The 18,808-nt window shown below is 38.2% G+C and overlaps 1 protein-coding gene across 2 annotated transcripts in view; it reads right to left on the bottom strand.

The window, feature by feature from the left end:
* Positions 1 to 6,983: 6,983 nt before the first annotated feature.
* Positions 6,984 to 18,808, bottom strand: part of LOC114250718 (facilitated trehalose transporter Tret1) — a 32,701-nt gene continuing 20,876 nt past the window's right edge. The window contains exons 3-8 of one of the 2 annotated variants that reach the window (XM_028184706.2): positions 14,178 to 14,347; positions 13,616 to 13,769; positions 11,766 to 11,898; positions 9,951 to 10,180; positions 8,603 to 8,797; positions 6,984 to 8,067 (exon numbers count right to left, since the gene is read on the bottom strand). In XM_028184706.2, coding sequence (XP_028040507.2) covers positions 7,807 to 8,067; positions 8,603 to 8,797; positions 9,951 to 10,180; positions 11,766 to 11,898; positions 13,616 to 13,769; positions 14,178 to 14,347 — 1,143 coding nt within the window. In that variant the 3' untranslated portion in view covers positions 6,984 to 7,806. The remainder of the gene's footprint in view (positions 8,068 to 8,602; positions 8,798 to 9,950; positions 10,181 to 11,765; positions 11,899 to 13,615; positions 13,770 to 14,177; positions 14,348 to 18,808) is intronic. The other variant, XM_089735670.1, reaches the window with a different exon arrangement.

Below are 18,808 nucleotides of genomic sequence, written 5' to 3'. Positions count from 1 at the left end.
TCGTGCGGTAATCGTGCAGCGTCCCTAATGTCCGCTTTTTCGTTAAACCAGTGTAAACAAATAATAAAACCGTATTAATTGCTAGGTGGGTCTCACGGTTTTAATCACGTTTTTGCATTAACTAATAACGAATACATTAAATAGGAGTTCGTGTTAGCATACTATTGGTTGCATGTGTTTTTCAAGTGCCATGGCCACTCCAGTTCGAAATTCGTAGGTAGTTGATACGATGTTAATGCTAGTTCAATAACATTTTGAATCTCCAGCGTTTTGGCCAGACTGTAATTTTAAGACAAAATTTTTAAATCTGTATCGCCCATTGATATTTTAAAAAAAACCTACTTTAAATTATTTTTTTCATTTTTACTTATTACAGCTGTGTTAGAATATAGAATACACCAATAAAACAGGAGTGTTAAGAGTCAAAAAATTTTATATATACCTAATTAATGCTTGCGTACTGGTTGCTTAGTGTGAGTTTTTTAACGTTCTCGATAGCGTAAAAGTTAACTCAAATTTGTAAACGGCACACGTAAGCGAACGTTCCAACTCCATACAAATTTGAGTTAACTTTTACGCTATCGAGAACGTTAAAAAACTTGCACTGAGCACACTGGGCTATTTTTAAGTAGGCATAATGAAATGCACTTTGTGACAAAACATAAAGACCTGACAGCTGAAAATGCATTAATAGTCTTGACCGATAGTTTAAAAAATAAACCCTCTCTCTCCCTCACTTATTAGTTCATCATCCCACATGGTGGTAGGATCAGCTTTCCTCATTTTTCTCCTCACCTTCGCTCTGTCTTCGACATCCTTTTTAGTTGTTTGAAAGCTAGTGCTACTCATGTGGTCCTATTTGAATTTAATAAGAACTGACCAATACTGCTTGAGATATCCTTAATAATGCTTACTTAATTGATTTCGACTACATACAAAGGATGCTCCGTATATCTTGGACTGAGCATCGCACCAACGCCTCGATCCTAAAAGAACTAAATATCTCTCACAGGTTATCGTCAACAGTGCAATCCAGGATTCTTCGATATTTTGGACACGTATCGCGTCGGCCAGCAGAGTCTATCGAGAAACTTGTTGTTCAGGGTAGGGTCAATGGTAAGAGATCTCGTGGACGAATCCCCATGCGTTGGACTGATCAGGTGAAAGACCTTACTGAAACCCCACTTAACGAGTGTGTGCGCAAACTGTGGAAAACATCTGTCAAGGCTTTAATGAGCAAGAATTCCACATGACCACGACTGCTCTGCCAAGAGCAACCGATTATGATGATGACATTGATGATATTCTCATGCTAATATGTTGTAGTAACTTTCCTTTTTTGTTAATTTTTTTATACTATACTTTACTCCTTGTATTGTACAACATTTATGGCATAGTTTTAGTATGTTGTTATACTGGTCAGTTTTAATCAAAAATAGAAAGAGAAAGTACTTGAGTTAACTAGTGAGAGGTGATGCCGTTACACATTATAATAGATGTTTGTAGTCGTCGTGGCCTTAGGGATAAGAAGATAAGATGCTCGGGTACTGGTATCGTACGATGCGACTGCATCAGTGTTCAAATCCCGCAGGCAGTTACATTTTTGTAATGAAATACAAAATTTTACAAACGTTCACGTACGACTTCCACTATAAAGGTTATAAAAGGAAGGTTAATCGTGTTATAAAAATACCTGCAAACATATATTGCGGATATTATTTGTGTCAATATCAAAAATAGTTGTACAGTTTCCATCATCACGAATAGGCACCAGTATCGTGATTATTTCAAACGTGAATCAGTAATGCGTTTCGGCTTGAAGGGTGGGGCAACCGTTGTAACTATACTGAGACCTTAGCTTAGAAGTTATATCTCAAGGTGGGTGGCGCATTTACGTTGTAGATGTCTATGGGCTCCGGTAACCACTTAACACGAGGTGGGCTGTGAGCTCGTCCAATCATCTAAGCAATAAATAAATAAAAAAGGTGGATGGCGGCATTTACGCTGCTATGTCTATGGGCTCCAGTGACCACTAAGGCCCTGAGCTAGTTCACCAGTCTATGCTGTAAAAAAAGATCAGTCCGTCCGATATACCACCACGGACAAGCAGATGTCTAGAGCTTTTAAATCTCGTTTCAAGCAGAGTATGTCATGGGACACCGGGAACACTGAGAAGGACATTTAATTCTAGAGCCTCACAAAAGCCATATCTGAAAGCATACTGTTGATAAGGTGCAGTGATTACCAGTAAGTATTAGGATGAACCAATTGCGGTGTGGGGCGATTCGTTGATAATAAAGGATCCCATTGAAGATAGCAAGAACTAAACTCTAACGCTCTGCCTAAAACTCTCTTTCATGGATACGGATTTTAATGCTTCGATACAGAAGAAGAAGGAGCCTGGATCGTTGACGCCTAACGCAGTTTGGCGTTCTATTTCTGACGGCTCATTAAATAAAAACCCTCAAAATCATTAGAATGTCATGCGCACCATCATAAAAGACATGCAAATTTTAAGTTGTTTTCCTCCAGTCCTGCTTCTCATTTCTGAGGGTCGTGATCACCTCCTGATTTTTACTAAATCGAATGCAAAAGTCACCTCAAATCTAAAATAAGAAAAGCGCCTTAAGAAAATAAACATATTCTAAATACACTTTTAGGAATTTACTTCCATCTTTAAAAAATATATCTTTATAATGTTTCATTAATGAGTATGGTATATTAATGAGATTATCGTGTAGCTTAACGTGACACGACCACTAGGTAAAGGAAATACGAATTATTTGCTTTAGTAATAAAAATGTATTTTATTGTGTTTGAACAGTTTCAAAAAACCATTCGTATGTTTTCACAAGTGTGCTACAAACGTGAGCACAATTCAGAAGTTTATTTGTATAAATATGTGGGGAGTTATTGGTTAATTTATTTTCGATTTGGGAAAGCGAATAAACGCTGCTTTTAATATTGAAGCTTCGGTATTAGGCGAGCTCCGAGCACATCTGTCGTCCATCTAATTACGTTTGTCCATTTTTCATCATCATCATCATCATCATCATCATCAACAGCCCACAGTCGTCCACTGCTGGACATAGGCCTCTCCCAATCCACACCACTGAGCCCGGTCTACAGCTCTCCTCGTTCACTTCTTCCCGGCCACCGTTCGGAGGTCATCGCACCACCTAGCCAGGGGGCGTCCCACGTTACGTCTTCCGCTGCGCGGTCTCCAATCGAGAACCCGTCTGCTCCAGCGATTGTCAGTCCTACGGCATATATGGCCAGCCCACTGCCACTTCAACTTACTGATTCTTTGAGCTATGTCGATGACTTTAGTTCTCTGTCGAATAATCTCATTCCGGATTTTATCCTTCATGGAAACTCCGAGTATGGCTCTTTCCATGGCTCGCTGAGCGATCTTGAGCTGACGGACCAACCATGCTGTGAGTGTCCACGTTTCGGCTCCGTAAGTCATTACCGGTAGGACGCACTGGTTAAAAACTATCGTTTTCAGGCACTGTGGGATGTGCGATGAAAAGACACCACGCAGTTTGCCGAACGCCGCCCAGCCCGTCCATTTTTGCTTTTGTTTAAAAATGAGACGAGTGTAAATCGCACGCCACACTAATTTTTTTTATGGTTGAAGGATTACTGGTGGCCCGAAGGCCTTTCCAGTTTCACCAGGACAAGTGGGCGAGCAAATGCTCAGCCAGGAGGGGTGGGATTTGCTAACAACTGCCCGAGCGCCTCCGAAGGAGACCTAACAACTCAAGAGCAATTGCTTCGCGAATGAACGCACGCCCCACATAAATGGCTAGGAAGTATGAAATTAATTTGAAAGTCTCATTTTTATTTTGACTTCTTACCATATTTTGTAAGAGAATTAGCTCCGAATTAAGAAGGCTCCGATAACAACACCCAGCGTGCTTCAGGACAACTAGCCGATAGCCAAAATAAACCAATAATCTCAGTCCACTATAGATAGCTGACTGCAAATGGAACATCTTAAGCACATTAATAAACAATTTCATATAGCTTCCTCCGTTTTTTTGTGTTGGTCAAATCTACTAATCAAACCCTTCCCTAATATAATTATGTATTTTATTCAATTTAATTTTAGATCTCAGAAGATGACTGCCGATACAAAACGACTTGATACCTTAAATAGAGGTAACAAATGAAATGCCTTAAAAAGTAGGGTTCCGTACATCAAAAAAAAAATCAAATTAGGATGTCCGCCATCATAAAATAGCGGATATCTTTGTTTTCCAATATGGAGGGTAGAACTAAGGAGTACTATCTCATTGTATTATAAAATGTCCGCTGGGACATGGAGCCAATGAAGATGGCGCCATAGTAGCAAGTGAAAAGATTTAAAAAACCGATCATTGTTCTCGTCGAACCCGTCGCTTGCGACGAAGGGCTCGGCGAGTAAATTAACCCACATACACAGCCAACTGAGTTTCTCACCGGATCTTCTCAGTGGGTCGCGTTTCCGATCCAGTGGTAGATTCTGCGAAGCACGGCTCTTGCTAGGGTTCATGTTAGCAACTTCGTCAGGTTTGAGCCCCGTGAGCTCACCTACTAGTTAAGGTTCCGCCTCTCAAGGCTATCAGCTTAGGTAGGAAAAAAAAAACAATATACTCCTATGGATTAACGTATAGCAAGACATTTTTTCGAAGTAAAAGTATCAATATTTTTAAGGTGCTTAAGCGAGTTTGCGACTCATCTTGGGTTTGGCTACAGCCAGAGCCTTTGCACTGCGGATATCTTGTTCTTCAAACTCTGCAGAAACCCCCCGTAAACGATAGTTGTAAGCCCATCAACAGTTATTAATAGAAAATTCGTGCGTTTTTGCTATTCACCCAACTCAGTAATCAGCTATTAGGAGCTGGGAATTAGCGAGTTATTTAGGGAAATGAGATTAATATTACGACGAATAGATTTTTTTTTATTACAGGTCTGGTGCGTATACCGCAATACAAATATATTCAAATAAGTTAAATACCTGAAATGATTTCCGGTATACGAAAATTCCATGGTGCTCGGCAATTGGTTGAGATCTCACATGGAAATTTAAGATATTCATTTAGATAGGATATCAATATTTGTGCAATAATCATAGTAAAATATTTTCTCATAATGAGAGGTTAAAAATGTTTATTATTAATATTGTTTAGTTCAAACATATTTCCGTCAGTAGGTATATTTTGGACTGCGGTCTGGTGTTGATAACGCATTTGTTGGTAGTTGTGTAAGTCACATTTTTGTTCAATGGTCTTTGATCAAATCTTGGACAAATGTGACTAGATATTGGTCTCTATTAGACTAAAATAACGAAAGTGGGTAAAATTATATACCTTTTTATTCTTCCTTGGAAAATAAACAAAGCAGTCGTCTTAATCGTTTATTTTATGACTATCGATAACATATTGTCTACGTCTACATTAATTATTATCACATTTTAAATATTATATTTACATATTACGACTAAATACCCAATTTCGTATTTGTATTTCCCTATAGGTATTATGTTCTAAGTAATATGGACAATTTTAATATAACGTCAATAATTTTTATTGGTGTTTTGTTGGCCCAATATTGAACACATTTGTATTTATTGAAAATTGAACACCAGATGTTGTATATTTAAAACAATTGTATTTATAATTGTTTTGATCTTAAATTGAGAATTACTTAAGCCTCTAAAGTTCGCGTTCGTAATGTATTTTGGACTTCAAGCTAAAATTCAAACTCAATAACACTAATGTCACTATTAATCCCTATTGCCAAGTCCGTTTATAAATTTGTTTAAAAATAACGCATAAAAATTACCTACACTATTTAAGTACTACCTACAATTTGCTTTCATAGATTTTGTTCTTAAAATATACTTAGATAATGTTATGAGAACATATTTTAAAGTAAAAACCTTGTTGTAATATTCCGTGGGAAAAGATTTCTGCACTAATATTTTTAAATGACATTGCTCTCCGTCCAAACTAAGTTCGACAAGTAGGCAATTAAATGTTATTTTAATACACATTAACATCTTTGTTTAACATCCTTGAAAGCCAAATAAAACATAGAGATATTTTTATCACACAAATAATTTTGATTTTCTGACTAAAACTAAACAGTTTCATTGTTCGAGTTAATTCAATTTCAAATGACACAAAATGGTGGTCTATTTATCTCTCACTCTCGCGTTAAGATAAGCTATTTTTGTTTCTCGCTCGCACTTTACACTAATTTTTTTTTCATACCGTATCGGTGTTAGCTTTTCGACTGCACGTTTTCAGTGTGCTTAGTGCGAGTTTTTTAACGCTCTCGATAGCGTAAAAGTTAACCCAATTTTGTATGCAGTTGGAACAGCGCCCCTAGCGGCAAACGTAGGCAAACGATCCCATTCCTTACAAATGAGTCGACTATTATCAAAGCCGGCAATGTGACTTTTGGACAATTATTGGTAAATCAGAAAAACGAATTATTGACTTTGTATTCCATTGGCAGTCACAAAACTCTTCTGATCGACATCTTAGATAAATAACAGGTTAAGTATTAACCTTTATTTAATGCAGGTTTTGAACCGTATTCTTTGAAGGAGACGATTATATTCAAATCAATCTGTATTGACATATCAATAACATTTTTTTGTCCAAATGGACAGATTGCCACCTTTGATAATAGACGACTCAAATATGAGCTAACTTTTACGCTATCGAGAATGTTAAAAAACTCGCACTAAGCACACTGGTAGAAATTAGCGTTTTATGCAGCTCTGCTAATATTTTTTATTTATATTACCGAAGCAATTTATTACTGAGGTATTAATCGAAAAATAGTATGAAAAAAATATGATAATAAAAAATTAACTCCTTAAATTACAAGCTATATTTATTTCGGTATTTTATTCATTGTCTTAACAACCTGTTCTCATTTTCATTCATCTATTTAAAAAAAATATCATAGGAACTATTTACTTTAGGGTTTTTTTTTGTAAGCACTTTAATATAAGGATGTTTTTAAATTCAATTTGCCGCGCTTTTCTACTTTTTATCGGTCACAGAAGTCAGTTTATTCAGTTTAACTTTTTAACAAAACCATATTGTTGTAATTGAATCTGTTGTCAAAGTTATTACCAAAATACCTAGTAAAGGTGAAATTAGATATGTAAAACTCAATATCTTGCTACAAGTGTTAACTTGAGATCAGAATATTAACTATGTACTAAAAACGAATACGGCTACATTTATATATTAATTTGGTAGGATCCATTATTATCTATATTTAGATTGCTTAAAAATTACATAGAAATAAAGTTAGCGTTATGACTCGATTTAAATTAAGTATTGAATACAAAAAATACGTTACTTTTCTTTATTCACTCAAAGTACATACTACCTAATATTCCATTCTAATTAAAAAAAATACATTACTCCACATTCACAATCTTTCGGTCAAGTATTTTAACAACATTTCAAAGGTTTACACAAAATAATAATAATTCAGATGATGAGAAACACACTGAAAACTCACAAATTCAATGGAAATTGATTAAAGATTCAAAAATAGCGAAAAACGTACATAGGTGTGTACCTACCTACAAAATTTAGATAGTAGGTACCGTACAATTTTTTTTTTAAAGGAAACACATTTTTTTTTTATATCTAGAGGCACTGGGTTCGGTCGCGAACATGCCTCGACTTACTAGAATCGGAAACAAATTCGATTCTCAACTAAAATATATTTTACAAACAAAAACATGACAATATAAAATTAACAGAATTAATAGATATTTCCACTCTCGCCCTACGGTATAACCTCAGTTTTGTTTTCATCTTTCTCCTCATCGCTTCCCGACAACTTAGAGTATATCTCGGCGACAGTCTTTTGTCTTGTTTCTGGGAAACGCACCATTGTATATATGCACGCACCGAACGATACCACACCGAAGAACAAGAACGTCCAGTGGATGCCGACGAGGTTACAGATATCGGTGAACCATTTCATTTGTATGAAATTACTTATTTTAGCGCAAATGTTCGTGAACGACGACACTGTGCCTCGTAACTGGAATAAATATATATATATTTTTATTTGCATTTTAAAACTTAGATGAGTAAAGGAGTTCATCTCCTGTACAATAATCAATGCCACCATCCACCTTGAGAAATGAGATCAAAGTTTTAATGTACTTTTTCAAGTTTCACGTGTCACTATACCTATTTACGGTCGATATAGACAAAATGGTGGTGACATACCCATACGGGCGTTACGTTCCACAACTATTGAATGTCCGTTTGGTAACCGTAGTACTCTTGTGACAAGTGGGAATGTTGTATTTGATGCTTAGACTAAGATACATTATTCCGTCCGAAGCATCCGAAATAAGTCCTCTAATAACAATTGAAAGTGTTTTCACATTTAAATATTCAGAAAGCACTGCTATCTATTATCCGGTGAAAGCCTTACTCGCCTAACAACATCCACGAGAAGACATAGAGCAGATCTATTTAGACTAAAATCTATACCTCAAAATCAGAGGCCATTAGCCATGTTTCATTGATCAAATTTTAAATGGAAAGGATTCGTATTCATGTCTTACCTGAAAAGTGAACAGGTCCGTTATAATTATGTATGAGATTGGTTGGAATCCCGCCGCGTCTGCGAAGATGCACACGCACATGGCGACCACCGGGACCCAGCCCGGCAGCCAGAAGCCCAACGAAGTCATATAGAACCAAGCGAATAAGGCCACCATCCCAACGCCGACAGTGAACGATGTTGAAACTAGCAGAAGCTGGGGATGTTTTTATTTTTTTATTTTTTATTAACTGTTCACATGTCAGTAGAATTATGGAGGGTAGAAGTAAAAAGCAGTGTACCAACTTTTATAGGGAATTAGTTGAAAAGGTGTCTTACCTAGAAATACCGAAATAGCGCTCGTGTAGGAAGTGTAGAATATCGAGGGGTGAAAATATATTTGGTTTAAGTGAACTTTTTTTGCAACTTTACAGGAGAGCATTTAGATTTAAAATTTAAAATTTGGAAAAAATATCATGACAAAAAAACTTCTTCAGCTATTTTATTCGACTAAACATAGTTGAAGTTCGATTAAAAACAACGAATTGGTGATGCTATCAACAAATAAAACGGACCTTTAATTACAAAGATAAATGTAGCGTATTAAGCGAAGTGTCGATTAAATCAAATAGCCTTACTGGTGGTAGGACCTCTTGTGAGTCCGCGCAGGTAGGTACCACCACCCTGCCTATTTCTGCCGTGAAGCAGTAATGCGTTTCGGCTTAAAGGATGGGGCATTCACGTTGCAGATATCTATGGGCTCCAGTAATCACTTAATACCAGGTAGGCTATGAGCTCTTCCACTCATCTAAGCAATAAAAAAAAACCTTTCACTTCTCGATATGTATATAGCAGTTTTAAACAGAGTGAAGTATGCTGGATTGAATTGAAGTGTGGTAGTTTATGGCATTGTTTTTAAAATCTTTCCACTTGCTACTGTGGCGCCACCTTAATTTGCTCCTTCTCAACGTACACTTTTTAATACACTGAGATCATGCTCCTTACTTCTACCCTCCATTGTTGAAATCTAAGTAACATAGTGTATCTTTTTTTTTATTGCTTAGATGAGTGGACGAGCTCACAGCCCACCTGGTGTTAAGTGGTTACTGGAGCCCATAGATATCTACAACGTAAATGCGCCACGCACCTTGAGATATAAGTTCTAAGGTCTCAGTACAGTTACAACGGCTGCCCCGCCCTTCAAACCGAAACGCATTACTGCTTCACGGCTGAAATAGGCAGGAAGGTGGTATCTACCCGTGCGGACTCACAAGAGGTCCTACCACCAGTAAGAACCACCATAGTTGAAATCTAAGCAACATAGTGTATCTGAACCTGCGTGAGGACTTCGAAACGATATTCTAACGTACCTTCCGCCCAGTTTTCTCCACGATGCAAGTGGCCAAAATCGAGCCCAAGAGCTGCAAGACTCCGATCATCATGACCTGCTTGTTCGGCGTCAACGGTATCGTTACCAAATCTGAGGCCTTCTTGAATACGAAACCGGCGTATATAAGCACTATTAAGTACCCGTCGAACTGTTGCGTTATTTTGATGACCAACGTTATTATGAACGCTTTGAACGTCGGCCTGTCATGTACTGAAAAAAATTAAAAAGAAAATTCAATCCATCGCTGATATTTACATGTCCGGAACGGTCATTAGTTTGGTAGCTAGCCCACTGACCCACTGAGAAGATCCGGTGAGAAACTCACTGGGCTGTGTCTGTGGGGCTCGATCAGCCTAGCTATTCGCCCATATGATGTCTGACGATGGTCTATATAATGCGGTTTCTCCATACAATATAATGATAACAAATACTCCAGACAATAAAAGACTTTAACTGCGTTTTCTGTAATAATATATTTTGTGCTTTTATCAAATTGTTTTTATTTGTCTTTAATTATTTTCGTATCTACCAAGTACGTTCTATGTTCTGAAACTTAATTTTCGTTACACAATTTTTCGAGGAATAAACCACAGAGTGCAATGAAAATTGTTACTCTCTCCCTCCAACCCCGGCCTCACACATATAGTATAGATTAATTGATATGTCCTCAACTAGGAATCTAAAGGTAAACCTCGTACAAAGTTTATAAAAAAAAACTTCTTTAGACTACATTCGAAGCGAGAAAAAAACAATTAGTGTTTAAACAGAGAACAATATTCATTTTCAGACATTTATCACGATTTCATGGCGTCACGTTTATAATTTTCTTCGATATTTCGTAAAGTATCACTTGGTATAAGTACAATGGACTGTTGCGTTTCTCATAACACGACCATACAAAGTCACCGGACAGTCAAATAATAGCATAGATGTATCGCCGCCGCCTTGTGATCTATTGTGAATTGAATTCGGCAAGCGAACTCAATAAATTAAGTTGAAATAAACAATATTAATTTTGAACATGTAATCAATTAGTTTTATGACTTTGTTATTTAAAAAATTACAATAGGCTCGACTTTTAGAAATCTCAAGGTGCAATGGACCGTTTATCGTTCGACGGATTCGTGAGGAATATTAATAAAAAAATTTTTTTTTTTTTCAAAATTCATTTTTTTTATTTAGGTATTAGGTGAATTTTTGGTTAGGTATAGGTATAATTTGGATAGGTATTAGGTGAAATTTAGGTATTATGATGAAAACGGGCTCAGTGGCCCTAGAAGAGTAGCTAATGTCGAGCACTGAACAAATGTAGGCAAATAATGACAACGAATGGGCCAACGAATAGTTGGGTGGACGAGCTCATAGCCCACCTAGTGTTAAGTGGTTACTGGAGCCCATATACATCTACAACGTAAATGCACCCTCGTTGAGATATAAGTTCTGAGGTCTCGGTATAGTTACAACGGCTGCCCCACCCTTCAAAACGAAACGCATTACTGATTTACGGCAGAAATAGACAGGTCGGTGGTACCTACCCGTGCGAACTCGCAAGAGACATCTAAGCAATAAAAAAAAAGATCCGGTGAAAGCTCAGTGGGAAATAAGATACGGTAAGGCACAAAACAGTGCAATTACGGGCCTCGATTTTATTAAAGACCTTCATTTTTTATGACGCTCGTAATTTGAGCACGAAAATGACTAAGATAGATCACTCCTTCGAATCGAGTTAGAGAATTGTTCATTAGTATGAGCAATCGAGATTTTAATAGCCTCTGTTTTCGCGAAATAAACTTACAAATCGTTCCCCAAACGGATTTGGCGTCGATTTTCGTCTGCTTCTCTACGCTTACAATGTTGTCTATGTCTTGTTCCACCGCTCTGTCTACGACGGAGACACCTCGGAGCCACGCCAGCACTGTTTTGGCCTCCTGAATGAAAAACAAAAAAAAAATTGTAAATTGAAAAACAAAAAAGAAATTCCACCATTTCCAGAAACCACCTCCCTGCCTATTTCAGCCGTGAAGCAGTAATGCGTTTCGGTTTGAAGGGTGGGGCAGCCGTTGTAACTGTACTGAGACCTCAGAACTTGTCTCTCAAGGTGCGTGGCGCATTTACGTTGTAGATGTCTATGGGCTCCAGTTACCACTTAACACCAGGTGGGCTGTGAGCTCGTCCACTCAACTAAACAATAAAAAAAAATGTGCGTCGTTTTTTCTATCGACTGCTTAGTTGCTGGGGATGCTTCTGGAAATTTCCGGGATAGTACCTTTTACTTTAGGTAGATGGCGCGCGGTATACTTAAAAAAGTGAATAAAGTTTGTGTGGACTTGAATATAATCTATCTGTCTCTTCTGTGGCTGTCGTAGATTCCTATCAATGGATTCACCAAAGAATAGGCAGCATCGTTTTCAGATTAATTTACTAGCATTGACACAAAAGCTCAAGTACTGGTTTCCTTAACCTCTTAATTTCAAGATAAGATAACCAACCCACTTTTCGTAGGTGGTAGGATGTATTAGTTGTGTATTTTGATTTCGAGATACGGTACAATCGAAGTTAAGTGGTCACCAAAGCCCAGAGACTCACCACAATGTGAACTCACCAAGGAATTAACCCATTATAGGTTATTAAAATTAGAGCGTTATTAAAATCAGCAAAAATTAGAACTATGTTTAATTCTTTATTGTCTTACTAAAGATTCTATGGAATTAATTTTCTAAAGCGTTATCGGAAATAAATACCATTTAAACCAATTATCATATCTGTCTACAATATTTAAATATCGGAACATACAATGTTATTCGACTTCCGAGATTGTCACTTCTAATCGTGTGATGCATGCACAATGTTCGTCCTGTTAATACTATTTTATGGTTTCAATAATAGACGGTTGAGAGTAGACTACTTTAATATTTTTTAATTATCTATGGACTCTATGGTACACTCCCATCCTGGTACAGATTTTAATCACTAGATGGCGTTAGTATGAAGTAAACTAATTTGATTTTATTAAACATAACATTCGACTCATTTAAGTTTTCTTCATAGACCGATTCAAACTTAAGCGTGTTGAAATTTCGAGGAAATAAAGACTGGCGTTAGTACAGTAATAAGCTATTATAGTTTATTACTAATATAATAGTATTGATTACGCCGCGCTGTGGACAGAACAACTTCAACCTAATCTTTATCTATTACTAGCGACCCGCCCTCGCTTCGCTTCGGAAACATTAAAACACACATGAAACCAAAAAAAATAATTAAAAAAAAATTAAAAAAAGTAGCCTATGTTCATCAGGGACAATGTCGGCTTCTAATGGAAAAAGAATTTTTCAAATCGGTCCATTAGTTTCGGAGCCTATTCGAAACAAACAAACAGACAAATCTTTCCTCTTTATAATATTAGTATAGACAACATTTTCTATTGAAATATCCCTGAAATGCCATCACCAGCTGTTTTAAATGCATCGAATTAAAGACTATATATATCTATATTTTATAGATAATATTTTACTAAGTTTTTTCCCGGCACCGCCTTTCGATCTCAAATATTTTTTTTAATATTAAAAGACTGGGCGTCAAATGTTTTTTTTTTAAAACCTCAATTTTTATGACTATAAAAAAATAATAACAATTAGTACATACATCTACTTTCCCCTGCTTCACGAGAAACTCCGGTGTCTCCGGCATGATCAGGAAGATGAAGAAGACGATAGCGGGCACCATGAGTCCGAGCCATAGCATCGTGCTGACAGCCAGTAGATCGGCGCCCACGTAACTTGCCAAGTAACCTATATTTCTAGAAAGCGTTTCCATAATAGAAGCTCTTGATATTTAGTCATTAAGAAGCTCTTGAAGCTATTTAGTTAGTAAGAGGCTATTACAGCTACGCGCTGAGGGGTAGGTGAGGTCACGGGCTCAACCTGAGAGAATTTGCTAACTAACCCTAGCAAGATGTCAGCGTAAGCCTTGTTGTCGCCTTTCCGATCTGGTGATAGATTCTGCGAAGCACTGCTCTTGCTAGGGCCGGTGTTAGCAACACTCCCGGTTTGAGCCCCGTGAGCTCACCTATTAGCTTGGTGAATCTAAAATAACCCCTCGAGGTTACTAGAGTAGGTAGAAAAAAAAGAAGCGTCTTTAATATCAACGGTGGCATCAACGTTTTGAAAGTCGCGTTGAAAAAATTCGCTCTGTTAAAAACACTTACCTATTTAATATGAGGAGAGATCCCAGAGCTCCCCTCAAGTCAATGTCGCTTATTTCTTTTAAATAAATAGGCAGGACTATGTAGCACGCCGAGCAGGGTATCCCAGCGATTGCCCTCGCCATTATCAGCGCCCACGGCTCCAGACACAGCAGTTTGATTTGCCAGTATATCTGTTAGGAAAGCCAGATGATTTGGTTATGAAATGACGTGGAATGAATATCTAATATAATCATGGCCGAAGACAAAAATGGTCACTTCACGGTTGAATTTCTTTCTGTCGCCCTAAACACGTCATTACGGATCCTCCCGATCCATTAACGGCGCTTTCAGGTATCTCAAGCACCGGTCAACGTCCTCGCCGAACCCGTCGCTTGCGATGAAAGGCTCGACCAGTAAATTAACCCATAAACACAGCCCACTGAGTTTCTCGGCGAATCTTCTCAGTAGGTCGCGTTTCCGATCCGGTGGTAGATTCTGCGAAGCACTGCTCTTGCTAGTGCCAGTGTTAGCAACACTTCCGGTTTGAGCCCCGTGAGCTCACCTACACGTCAAGGAGAAGCTGAAATAGCCTCTTAAGGCTATCAGCATAGGTAGGAAAAAATATTAAATTATAAAATTGAATTTCGATCACATGTACGGATAAGGTACGAACCAAATTCCATAAATGTGAAAAAAAAACTCTGTATTTGTTTCTATCTTTGTCCTTCTTTCATTTTGTTACGAAGAAAGAAAGTTCAGGAGAGTGATGTAGGCTTTGTGATAACGATCTTTTATAAATAAGTATTTTTTTAAGCATAATAAGGACGAAGGAAGCGCGGAACAGCCTATTCATCGAAATTAAATTTTTTTGGACCACGTTTTGTTTTTGTTGTAGTAAAAATAACATCGGTGTGATGATAGCCTTAAGCCTTCCTTACATTTTGAAAAGCGAGGTTTAAATAATCTCAGAAATGTGTAAGAACCGTCACACTTTTTGTATTTACCCATGCAAGACCCTTTTTTTTTAATCAAAAAAGGATTACTTGTGCCCCGAAGGCCTGTCCAGTTTCACCAGGACAGTTGGGCGAGCAAAGGTTCGGTTATGATTTTTTTTCATTGCTTAGATGGGTGGACGAGCTCACAGCCCACCTGAAGCCCATAGACATCTACAACGTAAATGCGCCACCCACCTTGAGATATAAGTTCTAAGGTCTCAAGTAAAGTTACAACGGCTGCCCCACCCTTCAAACCGAAACGCATTACTGCTTCACGGTAGAAATAGGCAGTGTGGTGGTACCCATTCGCGCGGACTCACAAGAGGTCCTAACCAGTAATTACGCAAATTATAAATTTGCGGGTTTCATTTTTATTACACGATGTTATTCCTTCACCGTGGAAGTCAATCGTCAACCTTTGTTGAGTACGTATTTCATTAGAAAAATTGGTACCCGCCTGAGATTCGAACACCGGTGCATCGCTCAACACGAATGCACCGGACGGACGTCTTATCTGTTAGGCCACGACGACTTCAACTTTGGTTTCATCTTTATAATAACGTAGGTAGATAATAGAATTATCTTGAAACGAAATTCTGCAACATATAAAATGTGAAACAACAATATGTAAAAGAATATACGGCCATACAAGTTTGTATTTCATTTAAATACTTAGATATCATTTAGAAGATGTTCAAATGATTTTATAATGTATTTCCGTCTGAATTCAAGGCTGTTCAAATCTTTTTTTATCTGTTTACATTAGTAGATGAGCATGCATGCGATATGCTTTGTGAGTGCACCCGAACATTTAAAATTATAATATAAATAAATTATAATAATATTAACATCAAGAAACAGTTACGGTAAGCGATGTGTTTTATATCAATGTACCAAATTTTATTTTATAACCCACATTACGGAATGCAAGGATCACAAATTAATAAATAAGTGTCATTTTTTTATTGATTAGATTGGTGGACGAGCTCACAGCCCACCTGGTGTTAAGTGGTTACTGGAGCCCATAGACATCTGCAACGTAAAAGCGTCACCCACCTTGAGATATAAGTTCTAAGATCTCAGTGTAGTTACAACGGCTGCCCTACCCATCAAACCGAAACGCATTACTGCTTCACGGCAGAAATAGGCAGGGCGGCGGTACCTACCGCGCGGACTCAAAAATTAAAAAATATTTAATACTTAGCTATACAGCAGCTGTTTCACAATTTGAAAATAAATACGTATGCGAATAAACTGATTGGCTGGCTCAAAAACCGGTGTAGGTACCTGGGAAAAATAAATTTAAAAATATGGTTTTAACAGAGTACTGAATCTAAGCAGGTACATTTATTGATGGATATACAGCCTCTTCATATTAATATTTTGAAAGCAATTAACCAGGCAAAATTTTATATTACTTTCATATTTCCTTGTTAACGTTTTTGTAATGTAATTTCTATTTACTATTACGTTTTTTTTCTTTTCAATAAACATATTAAAGACGCACGCGTTGTGATTGCGATATAAATACTGTGTGCTTAGTGTGAGTTTTATAACGTTCTCGATAGCGTAAAAGTTAACTCAATTTTTTTTTGCAATTGGAACAGTGTCCTAGCGGCAAACGAAAGCAAACTTTCCAACTCTATACAATTTTGAGTTAACTTTTACGCTATCGAGAACATTAAAAAACTCGCACTAATCACACTGTTCCTGACCTGGATTATGGTACATGTAGTGGTGGTAGGGCGTCTTGGAAGCCCGCGCGGATAAGAGCAGTAACGTCGATTTGAAAGATGGAGTAACCGTTTTACTTTAAAACTGTTACTAACTACTTTTATCCCAAGATGGCGCGCCGTATTCACGTTGTTGATGCCTATTTCTTTTTTTTTTTTTTTTTTTCTCGGGCCGGTGGCCGAACCCCCTACGAGGTCCCCGCGCCTAGGGGGCGCGCGGGGTATGTGAGACTCAACGATCTGCAGGTGTTGAGAGCAGATCGCGGGCCCAAGGATTTTAGGGCCCACCCACTAAACGATTCCCCTACACTCTTACACCCGACGTCCGATCTCCGTCCGGGGTCAGAACCCGTTCAGAGTAGGGGGGTTCCCGCGGTCAACACTACAACCAGACACGCGGCGTCACCCCGAGGACGCCCGACCGACGGGTCGTCGAGGCGATAGTCGACGACCAACGACGTCAGTCTCCGCGGTACGGCGGCCCTACCAGGCCGCCCGGGCGGTGCCGCTGGTGTTCCGGGATACCCCGGAATGCCTATGAGTTCCGGTAACCTCTTAACACTAGGTGGGCCGTTAGCTCGTCCGCCCGTCTACTGCTTTAACTGTCATGTTTGTGTTGAAAGCTCATAATTGTATCCCCATTTCTGCCGCGAAACATGAAGATTAAAACAACCGTTGTTATAAGATTCAAACATGCTGATCACACATCATTACGGATCCATCCGATCCATTAACGGTTCTTTTAGGTACCTCAAGAACCCGTCGCTTGCAATGAAGGGCTCGACGAGTAAATTAACCCATAGATACAGCCCACTGAGTTTCTCTCCGGATCTTCTCAGTGGGTCGCGTTTCCGATCCGGTTGTAGATTCTGCGAAGCACTACTCTTGTTAGGGCCAGTGCTAGCAACATTCCCGGTTTGAGCTCCGTGAGCTCACCTACACGTCAAGGAGAAGCTGAAATAGCCTCTTAATGCTATCAGCATAGGTAGGGAAAAAAATGCTGATCTGCGTGGATTCATGCTCCGATGTTTTCTTTTTCATTTAATTGAATAATACGTGGCTACTCATCAGTTTCAAATTGCATTACTCATTTCGATATTAATTGGATTTTAATGCAACATTTACTATTTAAGTTCGTTTTAATAACGGAGTTCATTTTAACAATAATGAAATTATGAATAGGTTTTTATTAAAAGTTAAATTCCTACTTTTCTTTTTTTAAATAGTTACAATTTCTAATATGTCTGTTTTATTTTATCATTCCTTTAAATAAAACAAAACCAGGAAGACAGATTGAACATATGAATTCACGTAAATAATCAATTTAAAAAAATATATAGGTCTGTCGAATGTGTTAACCGTCTTCTTTGTGTTCATACATCATTCCCGATCCTGCGGAAAGAATGTAAAGCAGTCGACGTCGCCCCAAACACGTAATTTCGGTTCCTCCCGATCCACTAACGGTGCTTTTAGGTACCTCAAGCACCGGTCATCGTTCTCGTCGAACCCGTCGCTTGCGACGAAGGGCTCGACGAGTAAATTAACCCTCAGACACAGCCCACTGAGTTTCTCGCCGGATCTTCTCAGTGGGTCGCGTTTCCGATCCGGTGGTAGATTCTGCGAAGCACGGCTCATGCTAGGGTTCGTGTTAGCAACGTCATCAGGTTTGAGCCCCGTGAGCTCACCTACTAGTTAAGGTTACGCTGAAATAGCCTCTCAAGGCTATCAGCTTAGGTAGGAAAAAAAAAGTTCATACATTTTATACGAAGTCCGAGTGCATCGATTATAAACTTGTATGACGTGAGTTTGGAAGAATACGTAGTTGTTCGAATGCACGACAAGGTCGTCCAGTAACCTTATAATAAACAATAATCTTACATAATCTATAGTTTATTTACATAGCTATGGAGAATGTTTGTTAGCA

The sequence above is a fragment of the Bombyx mandarina genome, chromosome 20 (assembly GCF_030267445.1).
Source record: "Bombyx mandarina strain Sakado chromosome 20, ASM3026744v2".
Lineage (NCBI taxonomy): Eukaryota > Metazoa > Arthropoda > Insecta > Lepidoptera > Bombycidae > Bombyx > Bombyx mandarina.
Note: the sequence above shows the minus strand (reverse complement) of the source record. Positions and strands in the feature narration are given on the sequence as shown.